Source organism: Toxotes jaculatrix, chromosome 16 (genome assembly GCF_017976425.1).
Source record: "Toxotes jaculatrix isolate fToxJac2 chromosome 16, fToxJac2.pri, whole genome shotgun sequence".
NCBI lineage: Eukaryota > Metazoa > Chordata > Actinopteri > Toxotidae > Toxotes > Toxotes jaculatrix.
The window spans coordinates 18631177-18645316 of record NC_054409.1 but is presented as its reverse complement, the minus strand read 5'-3'; the positions used below and the strand labels follow the sequence as shown (position 1 = coordinate 18645316).

Here is a 14140-nt window from a genome sequence, read left to right as displayed (position 1 = left end):
TGGCCCTTGTGTAAATGCATTCAGCATTCCAACATTATTCATTGTTCCGAGCTTCAAGACTCCCCCTGTTTTTCTTCCCTCCACCACTTTGTGGCTGTCGGCCCATTTCCTCTGTACGTGCTCCTGGTTTGGATGGGAATCTTACTATTCTTTTGGTATAGTTTACCCAAACCCTTAACAGGCTTCTGCACCTTTTGGGGTTTAATTTTACAAGATTTGTTTTTTTTTTCCAGGGAAGCAGTTGATGTATATTGATACTCAAATTAGTCTCATTGGGGTTTTTCCACACATTCTGTGACATACTGTTTCTCTAATGAATTAAAAGATAATTGATATTGTGGAAGGTTAGATTAAATACCATAGATTTAGGCATAAAGCTATGTCATACAATTTAAGCCTATTGTCAGGACTGTGCTGCGTTATGAGATGACTTATTTTTATGCCAAACATTGTGAAATATTTTCCCATTGGGAAAGTGGTCCCGTACATATGAACATGATTTTGTGGCATCATAACTAGTTTGGAAACCAGCTGTAATCCAGTATGAAACTTACACAAGTGTGACACTGAAACTTCAACACCACAGGTCAAACACTGAGAGTGGACTTTTCACTGCAGTGGGAGACATCTTGTATTAAAACTGTTTAAATGAGAAGGACAGAATATGAAATATAAAAATGTGCATTTTTTATATTCTGCACCTTCTTAAGGAAGGAAAAGGATGCAGTTTTTTTTTTTAAAATATAATAATTGAAGTTCTGAAAGTTCATGCATTTTTGAAGCGATATTATGCAGCACTGCCATTTTCCACTTCGAAACATGAACTTAGTAACAACACATTATCTTAGAAGCACATTTATAAAGAGTCATGAAGAGATGATATTCTGATATTACTACATGATTATTACCTGATTGTATGTGTATCTGTGATGTAGTGATATAACATTTTATAATTCATTCACAATAACTCTACATGCATCTATCTGTCTGTCTGTCCCTGTAGTGACATCACCTATAGCATCCTGTTCGAAGCAGTGACCATGCTGCTGGTATTCTTCTCCTATCAGCTCTTCCACAAAGACATCCTCCGCGATGGAGTGATCTACCAGCACATCATGAAGGGGAGATGGTAAGAAAACACATGGTCCACTGAGGACCACTGCTGACATACCGTAACTGTAACCATTAAAACTACATGGCTATGGTTAACCATAACCTGAAACCATCTTTGTATGAAGATAGAAGAATAAGAATAATAGAATAAAGTTTCACCTGCTGTTCGAGTTACTCTCACATGCCCTAGTAACTAACTGGGTTGCCCACAATCTGTTGACGATGTTTTTGAACGCAGGCCCAGATCATTATAGATGTTCTGCAGTCCAGTGTGACACAGTTTGATGTAGCCTACTGTTCCTCTCTACAGACCCTGGTAACTCCCTGTGCTGCCAGACAATTTCATCACGTTTCAAAGAATGTCTTCATATGTCATTTAGTTGATACTAAAAAAAAAAAAAAAAAAGTCAAGCCAACCAAGACCTTCATTTCCACTTTGACCTTGCGGTCTGTGATTCTGGGAAAAAGTGAAGTCTGGTTTTTAAATGATAATAATAAATATGAACTCCAGAATGCAAAAGTAAAATGTGGTGATGAGATAATGTACTGATTGCTAATAAAAGTAAAAGCAAAGCGTAGCTAAACCTCTGATGTTGACCTGTACTTTGAACTGGTTTGAACCCAATTTACTTTAGTCCATTGTTATCTTGAATATGAATAAATGTAGATAAACGCTGTAACACTGAATGCATTTAGAAGTCTTGTAGTGCAGTTCAAAGAGGTGGGCAGAGGATGGAAGTAATTTTCTTTTAGGGCTCTCACAGCATAAGAGCCAAACGAGAGCACTTTGAATTAATTGCCACTGAGCTGAAGAAAGGCTTGCAAGTAGCTGATGTTGGCAAAACAGATTAGAAGTCTATCTGAAATGATTTTGCCATTTGGTCTGTCAAGAAAGCAAGTCTGTGTGCAACTTCAAAAACAGTGATATTGGATATTGTTCACAACCAATTACAGCTCTATGTGATGAGGAGAAAGCAGACCTGTTGACTTGGAATTGGACCTTTCTTGATAATGATGTAGTGAGGTATGTTCAGAGCTGGCTTTTTAAACTTCTTTCCACTCTCTTTTCATTTTCCCCAGTTTGTCTTTAACCAGCCGACTGGTGAAGACCCTGCTCTATAACTTCATCAGGCAGGAGAAGTGTCCACCACCTGCAACCCACATCTTTGAGCCAAAAGCTGAGGGTGGCCTGCTTTACGGCCTGGCATCAGGGGTGGCAAGTACGAGTACACAAATCCTCACTCAAATAAAACACAATGAAACAACAACGATGAAGCTAAATGAAAATGCTGTTTGTTTGTTTTATGTTTTGTTTTTTTTTACAACGTAGATCATAATTTTGGTAATAATTCGTGCTTATTCAGACAACATTTTACTTACCGACTCAATTGCTGAAGTCTGGAGTAGACAGTTCCCCAGTTTTTATTTGTGTTTTTATTTTCTGTGTTGAGCTTTTAAATGGTTACCTCAATTTCTGTTTTTGGAAGGCTATATTCTAGCTTAACTTTGATCTAGCATCACTTATTTTTATTGCATTGGACGACATTAATGGGCATTTTGGATGTGCCAAGTCACAGGTTATAGCCTTATAGTGTCAACACGATTGGCGAGCAGGTCAAACAAAGAATGATTTTTTTTCCTTCTCAGTTTGCTTCATTTACATTATATTAGAGGTGCAGAAGACTTTTAAGAATTTAAATATCATATTTTATATATACATTAATATTATGTTTTTCTTAATTATCTTATTTGATCATTCGCGTTGCTTGCCCCTTTTGCACCTTGTTCCAGTGATGTCAACACAATCCCTATATCACAGTTGAGCTGGAGTTCATTTATGTTTGTCACAAATGATAGGATTTAGATCAAATTACAAAAATATGAGCCAGACAGTAAAAAACAAGAACAGGGAGTGTCAGTTATTTTCCATTTTCCTTGGAGCCAAAGAGTGAGAAATATGTTTTAACTGAGAAATGAAAGTGTGAGCCATGCTCTGACAGTCATGGCAGCGCAGATGAAAATGATGAGTCAAAAATGAACACAGTATGTGTGTGAGACTGGTAATGTAGTGTGTGTGTGTGTGTGTGTGTGTGTGTGTGTGTGTGTGTGTGTGTGTGTGTGTGTGTGTGTGTGTGTGTGTGTGTGTGTGTGTGTGTGTGTGTGTGTGTGTTGAATGCATGTTTGTTTGAGTGTGAGAATAGGGCTGGGTTTCTCCTGCAGATAAATGCTCTTTGTCGGTTGTTGGTGGCAGATTCCTATCAGTGAGCCATCAGCATTCTGCCCAGCCTGTCTGTCTGTGGTCAGTGATCGGCCCGATGAGTTATGGTGCCCTGTCCTGTTCTGTAATCCCCTAGAGCCTGTCTGTCTGCAGCCGCCTCCCTTATACACACACACGCAGACCAACAAAGACACAAGCTCTCTTATACTCAGAGCTCAGAAACAACACTTGTTTTCTTTCTCTGTCTCGTACATTCATTTGCGCACAGTCATTTGGGATTGACGGAGAACACAAACAAGTACACTTCACAGCTATGCACGGCTGTTGTTCTATAGTAACAGTAAATATGAGTTGAATTTCTTGAGCTTTGCAGCATGTACATATATTCAGGTAGTTAAAGGGGAACTCCACTGGTTTTTCAGTTTTTTCAGTTTACCCATCACGGTTAGTACTACTGAGCCTGTAAAAACGATTGTGTTATATCCTTAGTGGCGAAAGAGGAGCTTTGTCAAGTCTGAAAAAATAATCCCCCTGATTTCATCAGGGTTATCTCACCGGAGAGCCTGGCAGACAATCCAGTATTACAAATTTGGCCTTTACCAGTCAGTGAACTTCTAACAAGGCGATGCTATTGGTTGCATTATGAGAAATGTTGAATCTACCATTTTTGAAGCTTGTTGTTCAACCAACTTCTGCTTTAATTGTGATCGCTCTGTCTCTTGTGAGTCTCCCGACTATAAGGCACTGCAATGCAAAATCAGTGGAATACCACTTTAAAGTAGCATGTTTTAGCTCATCGTCAGTAATGTAGCTTTGGCAAAACCTAATCCAGAGATTAGCTTGGAAAAATACATTAAAAAAAACACTGTCTACATCTACGTAAACAATCAACAATAAAAAAAGCACAATTCATAGACAAGGACCTAAAACTGACAAACACATTCGAGATAGTCTGTAAATCCACACGCAGTGCTAGGAATAGACAGGACACTACTTTACATTCCCTCATTTTTATTGGGCAATGACTGGTCTTCATGTTAGTAGCATTTAAAATCACTCAGGTCTACACATTCACAGGCGGGCTGGGTTTTCCCCCGGAACCAAACACCGGTCATTGGCAAAGCAGAGCAGTGCTTGATTTCTGTCGCCAGTTTAATGTCTTGGGAGATAGGATGTCTCTTCCTGTCTTGCTTTTACACACTCTCCTGTCTGAGTCTGTGTGAGCATCTGCAGGGGGATTGTCACCCTGACTGGCAAGTCAGAACTTTCTGGACTCCTCTCCTTCTCTACATTACACTACTCTACTTTACACTACTCTACACTACTCTACTCTACTCTACTCTACTCTACTCTACTCTACTCTACTCTACTTTGCCACTTTTGTCCCCTTTCATCTCCATTCCTTTTGTCTAATTTACTTTACTCTTATCTACTCTACTGTACTCCACTCCCCTCTCTGCCCTCCCTCTGCTCTTTTCTACTTTACTCTGCTCTACTGTACGACTACTGTACTCTCTTCTCTTCAATGCAACTCTACAGCATGCCACTCTACTATACCCTATGCCATGCTTCGACCTGATATGCCAGTTTACTCTACTCCACTACATGCTTTGCTTCACTATGCTATGCAACATTATGCTCCTTTACTATACTCTACTGTACTTTAAGCTACAGAATGATATTTTACTCTTTGCTACACTTCTCAATGCTATGCTGTGTAACTCTGATCAACTCTCCACTGCTTTAGTCTCTTTATCTCTCCTCTACTCTCAAACTCCTGTCGCTTTTGTTTTGCTAACGTGTACTGTCTGTTTTTCTGTAGGTGTTCACCTTTATCACCTTTTACTTGATATGGAAAAAATGAAGCACTCATATCTGAGCTGCACAAAATTGCCTCTGATGAAAACGTTAAACTCTTTCGCATGTACACAATGAGCCATCCTTCCTGTCGCAGATGCACATTTGCCCTTCACATTGGTAACCACTATAACTTGGTATTAGTGGGCGAGGATTTATTTTAGGGATGGCTTTTTATTATGATTATAATAGTTGTTACAAAATCATTCTAAGCCAGTGGAATGTTCTCATATGTTGTATATGTTTATGTTAGAAGGGTTTTGGATTGGGTTTGGATAAAAGTTTCACAGATTAACAGAGTGTGTTTATTTATTGTCTGTACAGCATGTTTCCCCATGTGGATTTTTGGATAATCATCGTGAGTTTAGTGTACTTTTGTGTGTTTGTGTGTGTGTGTGTATCTGCATGCTTGGCTAAGGCATTGGCATGAAGCCCTGATGTCATATTTCATTCACTGTTATGCAAGTAAATAAGTAAGTAGCACATTCTGTCTGTCTTTGTTCACTAGGCGTCCACATCTCTGTCTGCACTCAAGTGTATATTCTGAGCTGGAATAATTTCCCACCTCAGCTCCCTTCGCTTTTGTCTCCACAGGCTACTGAGGCCTTCACATGTTTAAGTGAATGTTGCAGGTGGCACACGTGAATTAGAAAAGCAGACGTTTAAACTATTTCACAGAGATTTAAGCTCTTTTGGAAGGAGTGCTGTAAATATTTTTAGCCATGCTATCAGCATGGCTCCGTGGATAGCCGTGCTGGCCTATCAGCCCACCACTTTAATCTAGACCTACTTATGTGGATGGATTTTGAACAGACATTCATGGTCCCCAGAGGATGAATTTTAATCAGTGATCCTCAGAATCCTCCTCTAGCAACACCATCTTGAGAAATTTCCTCTATGGTTTGTGCAAACGTTAATGGTTCCCAGATGATGTTTGCTCATGGCTTTGGTGATCTCCTGTCTTTTTCTCTTGCCCTACCATGACCAAGACTTTGAGTATAATATCTGAACTATTGGATGGTTTGCCTTGACATTTGGTACACAGTAATTTGTCCCTCAGGGCGAATTGTAATAACTAGTGTGGTCACTGTCATCATGTCAGAATTTCTCTTTGACAGGCACTTTGGTTTTCCCATTTTAGGGAATTAGCAAATGTTAGCATACTAGCATGCTAAACCAATATCATGAACATAATAAACATTACTTTCTTAGCAATAGTGTGTTAGCATTGTTATTGTGTGCTGATTTGGATGTAGTTTTGAAATAGGCCCAGTTAAACTTAGCTTTTACTAATTATAAGCATGGAGCAGTTATCCTTTGTGTTACCAAGCTTTTCTGTTTTCCGATAGTCATTGAATGTCTTGAGACATTTAGCAGTTGCATGTGGTGGATTACTGCGACAGGAAAATGAGTGAACATTCCTCAAATATTAAGGGAATGTATACCATCTTAACTCAGGCTGAAAATAAGAACTACTGCAGCACTGTTTAAGGAAAGTTAAGCAATAATATTCCCACAACCAACAGTTTAGCATCATTAAGTGCATCACTAGAGCTTGTGTGTGTGTTTGATAATACCCATAATGTGAACTCAGATTTGGTAAGGGGTCAGGGTCTTGTGAAGCAGATGTCAGGGTCCAAAATGCGACGGATTATCAGCCTGTTTAATATTTTGTTTTGAGAATAGAAATTGACAGCAGTGATGTCTGTGATGGTGGTGGACATTATATAAGACTACAGTTTAGACATCACAGCCTTCTGTCCGAAAGCTAAGGCTTTGTTAATCATGAAAAGCTTGTGTGCTGTTGAAGAAACTTGTAATTTGGGCTCTTTCATACCTGTTTAATCAGTTTTTATTAACATCTGTTTGTGTGTATATATTGTAAGAACCCCTGTAGAGGCTTGTAAGTTGTGAAGAGTTTTCAGAGAAGAAAATATCAGCTTCAGAAGCTGGTGTGGATACATATGTGGATATGTTGCGTGTAGGATGCCTTCACTGCCCCCGAGTCCTGAAACCCAGATTCTGATTTCAGCATGCCAGCCGCTGTGTCCGTGTGTGACCTTCTCTTTTCCTCACTTTCCCCTTCCCTTTCCTCCTCTTCATGTCCTCCTCCTCTTTTTCCACTCGGCGGCTGGCCAGGGCCGGAGCAGCCTAAGCAGTGTAGCATTATTGGGTTTATGTGGTGGGCAGGCAGACAGGCAGAGGGAACTGAGCCAGATGGATAACAAACAGCACCCACTAAGGTAAAATAGAGCTCTGTGAATGTGTGTGTGAGAGAGTAGGAGTGTGTGTATGTGTGTGTATGAGAGTGCAGGAAATGTGGCTGCCAGACTGGGCTCTCTGACACTGTTGGGCTAGTCACTGTGGTGCCAGTGATGAGATGAACAGGGCTCCGTCACAACTTGGCCCTCTCTCTTTCTAGATCATGTTTTCTCTCACACTCACTTCTCTTTCTGGCCAGATGAAGGAAAGAAGAGTATTGTGTTTGGAGAAAGGGAGACAGACTGACCAGTGCGAATGATGTCATTTCTCTCTTGGGGTTTTCTTTTTATTGTGAAGGCAGTTTGTTGATGTCCTTCCACTCAAATATAAACAAATTCCTTCTCCTCTTTACTGGAATTGTGTACACATTTATACACACAGAGTCAGACTAAGTGTCGGAGTAACTCTTTACTAGTCATCAGTGAATTTAGAGGCAAACCAACATATAAATCACTGATGTTACTAAGATTTTAAACAGTCACAAGTTGCTTAAAAGAGGCTCTTGGGTAAAGCAAGAAGAAAAAGCACATGAAAGCCTTTATTTTTTCATGCATAATGGTTTAAAACTTTGACCACTCTTAATCTCACAGGGTCTTTATCAGCCACAAGCTGTTCCGTTGTTCTGTCTCCTTTTTCAATTCTACAAGGAGAAGATGATGGGATGTGACCTCCCATTTTCTCCTTCAGTTAATTTTTCTTATATAGTAGGAGGTCCTTGTACATGAGGCATGCCCCCCCCCCTAATGTTTTAAACTAATATGTCCTTGGTCACTAGACTTAAATCTTCTCTGGTTCAGTAACCAAATAAACAGATGATGTTATTGTGTCATAGTTGGGTGGATCAGGATGGCTTTCATGACATTACTCTTAAATCAAGGAGAGAGTGTGCAAATTCATCCAGGGAATTGTTCTGCTCTTCCAACCTTTACCACTAGATGGCAACAAATCTACTTGGCTTCTTCTCAAATTCAGTAGCTTGATCGGTGAGGACCTACAACACACTCACACTGCCTCTAACTAGGGCTTGGTTCATGTATTCTGTGTGGCTAGACGTGCAGGAGCCAGAGGCTGTCATCTGTGTACCTTGGTGCTCATGCTTCTTGTGCCTCTCATGACGCCTGAAAGCACCGGCACTTCAGTTACTCTGCAGGAAATTCAGCTCTCTCTCATCCCCCAACAAGAAAAACGAAATCCGCTCCAGTTGGCCAGTAGTTCTAGTTTCTCTTTGTTCTGTGGCGCCGTCTATGTTGTTTCAAATTTCAGGTGCTGGAAACCATCGTGCATGACTCCATTGTGCAATTTGGCCTTGATTACATCAGTCTGACTGCACATACTATTTTGCATTCATTTCCCTGTGAGGCGTAAAGCAGTTATAAGATTGAAGAGCAGCAAGTTGTGAGAATACTTTCGTGCTTTCTATAAAAAGGCTGGCATACGCAGCCTCACCTCTCTTCACGACCGGATTGTGCACAGATTACCCCTTTGTTGTACTTAAACAGAGAGCTGCAGTTCTCAGGTCAGTCTCTTTGCTAAAGTCTGACCTAGGGAGCAGCAGGAGAGGTGTGTTAGAGTAAATAGACAGTTATTTTCCTGTATTAAACTAAAAATTAAAGTAAAATATAAATAAAAAAACTCCTCTATATAACCAGAGTATTGCTAGAAAAATCACCAAAGGAGGCAAAAAGCGTGAACCCCCAACTCACACAAATAGAAGTCAAGTATAATAATGAAGGCATACATAAATAAATAAGGAAAAGAATGAAGGAGTTGTTGTGTGTTTATTTTAATCTGTGTGGGTTGACCTGTCTGTCTTTCCAATCTCCAGGTGGGCTGTGGAGTGTCTTCACATTGGGTGGAGCTGGCAGCAAAGCAGGGATAGACCAGGAACACAACCCCCTACCTTTGTCTAATCAGAGCCTTCTGTTACTGCTGGTTCTAGCCAATCTGACAGACGGGCCAGACTGGCCCAACCCCTACCGCCAGGCTATAACTTGTTTCAGAAATACACAAGGTAAATACATTTACAGTACATATTGTTTTTTTTAATTCATTGCACATATATGAGATTTTCATATACTGTCTGTGACATGCACCAGAGGTTAATAAAGTAATGTCATAACAATAATATTTACCTTTGCTCATGCAGACACATCGTCGTTGCCCGTGGAGCCACCTCACACTTTCCAGATCAATTTCAACAGTCTATACACAGCTCTGTGTGAGCAGCAGCGCTCCGACCAGGCCACACTACTACTGTACACACTGCTTCACCAGAACTCCAACATGAGGACATATATGCTCTCTAGAACCGACATGGACAATCTGGTGGGTAGGATGGGAATGAAGAGACTTTCATTTTGTTGTTAATTTACAGTGGGTGGTGCACAGATCCATGCACAGTCATTTCTCCCGTCTAACTCTGACTTTTTTTTGCAAGGTGGAAGCAAAGAACAGTGTTAAGAATGAGTCAAAGCGTGATTGGACAATCTTCAACAAAGCACAATATTACTCAGTTCTTCTTTACACACATGGATACGGCAGTGAAATAATTTCATCAGGGGCCAATGCTATGGCTCAGTAAACAGCGAGGATGTATGCAGTGGCAGCTGGTGCTATTCTGTCCATGTGGGACTGTGCCAGTTATTCCTTATAGCAGAGTGAATGTACTGAAGCATTTAGTGAATGAAAATCAATCTTTAGCTCAGCATGTCAGATGGTATCACATAGAGTACAGAGTATGGTAGAAAGTCCCAAATGAGGCTCTTTCACACAGTGTCACAGAAAATAATTTGGTCTTACTGGACAGGAAGTAGGAGTTAAAATAGACGATATCTGTTTAGTCTTTGGAGCAGGTTTGAAAAGAGATGTGAGGTCATAGCATTTAAACTAATTTCAACAGAAAAACCACAAATTCATGATAATAGTCAAACATGTGCAGACGATGGCCTTAATTTACAATCACATTTTGAAATTGTAGGTCTATTAAATTCCTTTATGTCCGATATCAGAATGACCTTTCTGTGTTATTCCATATTTATGGCTGCTATAATAAAACACCATCATTAGCAGATCTAGCTTGACCTTATTATGTAGGGGGGCTACTAATGAGTCTAGCCACTTTCTCGGCTGAACAATAAAGCACTGCCGCACGACCGTGTAATGAGCTAAGACTGAAACTATGTGTGCTCATTGCCGACCATGCTAGCCACTAACTGCTTTCGCTCTGACAGCATTATTCTGTCAGAGCATTCCGTTATTAGCCAATCACTTTTTCCATCTGTTCCACTGAATATAACATGTTTCCACATAGCCATGATCCATGATTCAGGACTATCAAAAAAAAGTAAATAATGTAAATCTTGTCTTTTCACAAGATGCTATTTTTTGCAATTAATCCACTCATGCTGTTTGACTGTGTCCTTGCTCAAAATATTTCCAGAACATCTACAAATTGTGACTCCCTCATACTCACAGGCACCAAAGTTAGAAATGAGATAACAGTGGTTAATTAGTAATAATAAAAGATGAAACCAAGAAATGCAAAATGTATCTACCGGCGTTTTTTTCAGGGTTCCCTCTGCTTAACACTTCTTCCTTCTCTCCCTCTCTTCCTCTCAGGTGCTGCCCATTCTCGAGATCCTTTACCACGTAGAGGAGAGAAATTCTCATCATGTCTACATGGCCCTTATTATTCTCCTCATTCTTACAGAGGACGATGCCTTCAATCGCTCCATCCATGAGGTGGTGGGTAGATACGCACTGGTTACATGTCAGGAATAACCACTGGAACCTTCCATTACTTGCACTTGATGGGATAATCGTAAATTTTTCCTTACTCCTGTTTGTGTCTCATTTCTGTCTCTCTCTCTGTCTTGTTTCAGGTATTGAAGAACATCTCATGGTACACAGAGAGATCATTGACAGAGATCTCACTTGGCAGTTTGCTCATCCTGGTGGTCATCCGCACCATCCAGTTTAACATGACCCGGACAAGGGTTAGATGAACACACGTTCGCACACAGTCTTACAAACTTTGTACACTCGCAAACATAACGTGCAATTAGAAATCCATTAGCCGTAGTCACATTTGCTGGTCCAAATGGTAGTGTATTACATTAGTGAGTAACATTCACAAACAGCCGTTGTCATGATGGAACTGTAATTTGCATTTTAACAGTAACATCACGGTTGTGTGTGTGTTTGTGTGCACCCTCACTAGGATAAATACCTCCACACCAACTGTTTGGCTGCACTCGCCAACATGTCAGCCCAGTTTCGATGTCTGCACCAGTATGCTGCCCAGCGCATTATCAGGTGAGAATAAAACAAACAGAATAAAACGTTTTTTCTATGCATTCATTTTCTATACATCTCATTCCAGCTCTTATTCAAATAGATTCATTATTTGGGAGAATGTTCAAAGTGTTTAAATACTGGGGCAAAATGGTCAACTTATTTTCATCATGTCCTTTGCCTGTTTGACATTCAAATATGTTTTTTTTCGCTGTTTTAATTACCATCTGGATCTTAACTTTTAAATTTTTTTGACAGGGCCTTATATGGATGAAACCTTCAGTATATGTAATTTTGTATCATAACATCAATACGTATTACAGTAGAATAAATTGAGAAAGTGTTGATGGATAAAATAACAGGAAAGGAAAGTCATGGAACAAGTGCTTGACAAACGTAAATACTCACATTGATGTTAAACATTATCACCATAAAACACTTCTGGTCATTGATTTGCAACATTTTCCATGATGGTTTTAATACGCCCGCAGATATGAAAGGAATAGCTACCAATTTATACTAGCTCACAGTATATATCGTGCACCAACTCTTAACTGTTCTGAATATGCTTTTTGTCTTGCTAACTGTTTAAATAAAAGACAACAAGTGTGCATTCCAGAGAGAAAAGACCTGTATGCTCAACCTCAAAAATATATATCAGTTAAAGCAGAAAAAGATAGCACGCTGTCAAAGCAGTCAGAGTTTCGTGTTTCAGCCTGAAGCCTTCCTCAGAATATGAAAGTGAATAAAGTCGGCCCAAACCACAGGAAGTGATGTGATATTGATCTGACATTTTTGTAGTTTCATACACTGAAATCAACACCATCAGCAGCGTGTATCACACTTAGCTGGTATGTATTTCGACTTTATTAATTGCTACATCGTGCAAGCAGCAGACCTCACAACAATCATCTGCATCAGATTTTAATAAAAGCATCTGTGTGAGGGAAGCATAGAAGCCAATGCAGAGACAGAAATTGCCTAAAGACATCAAATGGAAAGTCCAATTCACACACAAACACGCTTACTCATTTTAATGATTAATGTTGAATCAGCAGAAAATATTTATCATTGTAGTAACTTGTCAGTGGCTGCAGCAGAAGAGACTAGGAAATGAAATATTGAGAGACTGGTGTGGCTGTGTTAAAAAGAACATTATGTAACATGAGGGGATTGAGGGAAAGGGTTTGGCCCACAAGGAGACGGAAGACTTGAGAGGACAAGGTCCAAACCACACACACGTGCACGCACAGAGACATCAAGGCATTTATGTCTGTTTGTTAACTCCAGGCACACGGGAAGGAATGTTTCCTTCCACAAAGACGTGCACACATTCAGGCACACTCAAGGATCCTCTTATCTCCACGCCAGTGTCTCTCTCCATATCTGTGACTCTCTGGTGCTTTGAGTCAGAGAGGAACACTGTCTGTGAATATGTACATGTCTGTCCTGTAGTGATGTAGAGCAACTGTCTCCATGTCTGATGATAATGATAATGATGATGACTATGATGGCCTGGGCTGGGCTGGGCTAAACTGGCTGGCTGGCTGCTAGATAAAGGGAAATTTCCTGCCAGGAATTTCCACGTCAGCCAGACACTGCTGAACTCTGCTCCTTAATTGACTCTGAGAGAATCGCGGCTGGTGCTGTTTATTTACAGGCAGCGGTGGGTAGAGTTGCCCCATCTGCTCCCCACCATCTTTCCTTATTATTTTCTCTCTGTCTGTATTCCCTTTCAGCCTCATTGTTCCTCCCTCTCTTTCCTCTGTCGCCCATATCCAGTCTCCTCTGTCACCACGTGTGCTCATGTGTCACTTCATTCACTGAATGGGTATTTTAGTTATAAATTAATCTACCAGTCACTTTCTCGATTAATAGTTTGGTCCAGAAAAATTCCCACGGTGACATCTCAAAATACCTTATTTTGTCTATCCAACAGTCCAAAACCCAAAAATATTCAGATTACTATCATAGAAAAAACTTTTCACATTTGGGAAGTTAGAATTTATCCTTAAAAATGATTAGTATGACTGATGAGCAAATTTGTTTCCTACTAATTTTCTATCAGTTGAGTAACTGATTAATTAGCAAATTGTTTCTGTTCTAGATCACAGTATTCCACAGACAAAGTTAATTTTCAAAACAAAAATACCAAATAAAACCGAATTCTTTGGACTGGTAGAGACAGAGCACCTATATATCTTCAGCATGTCAGGGTAGACCATGTCTGTCATTATCTCAGCCTTATAACTCATTTTGGGATTAGGCCAACAGTGTGGAAATCCTCCTGTGTTGTATTTTCCTGTCCGCGGCCATCACTGCCATGGCATAAACGAGGGATGTGGCAGAGCAAGTAGTCAAAGTGTGTTATTGTGGGCAAGGGTCCCAGGTGGAACT

General features: G+C 40.1%; 1 protein-coding gene across 1 annotated transcript in view; it reads left to right on the top strand.

The window, feature by feature from the left end:
* The window catches only part of dym (dymeclin), a 46993-nt gene that overhangs the window by 6907 nt on the left and 25946 nt on the right, over positions 1-14140 (top strand). The window contains exons 7-13 of the mRNA XM_041059100.1: positions 1004-1129; positions 2194-2333; positions 9276-9461; positions 9597-9775; positions 11069-11194; positions 11332-11445; positions 11670-11764. Coding sequence (XP_040915034.1) covers positions 1004-1129; positions 2194-2333; positions 9276-9461; positions 9597-9775; positions 11069-11194; positions 11332-11445; positions 11670-11764 — 966 coding nt within the window. The remainder of the gene's footprint in view (positions 1-1003; positions 1130-2193; positions 2334-9275; positions 9462-9596; positions 9776-11068; positions 11195-11331; positions 11446-11669; positions 11765-14140) is intronic.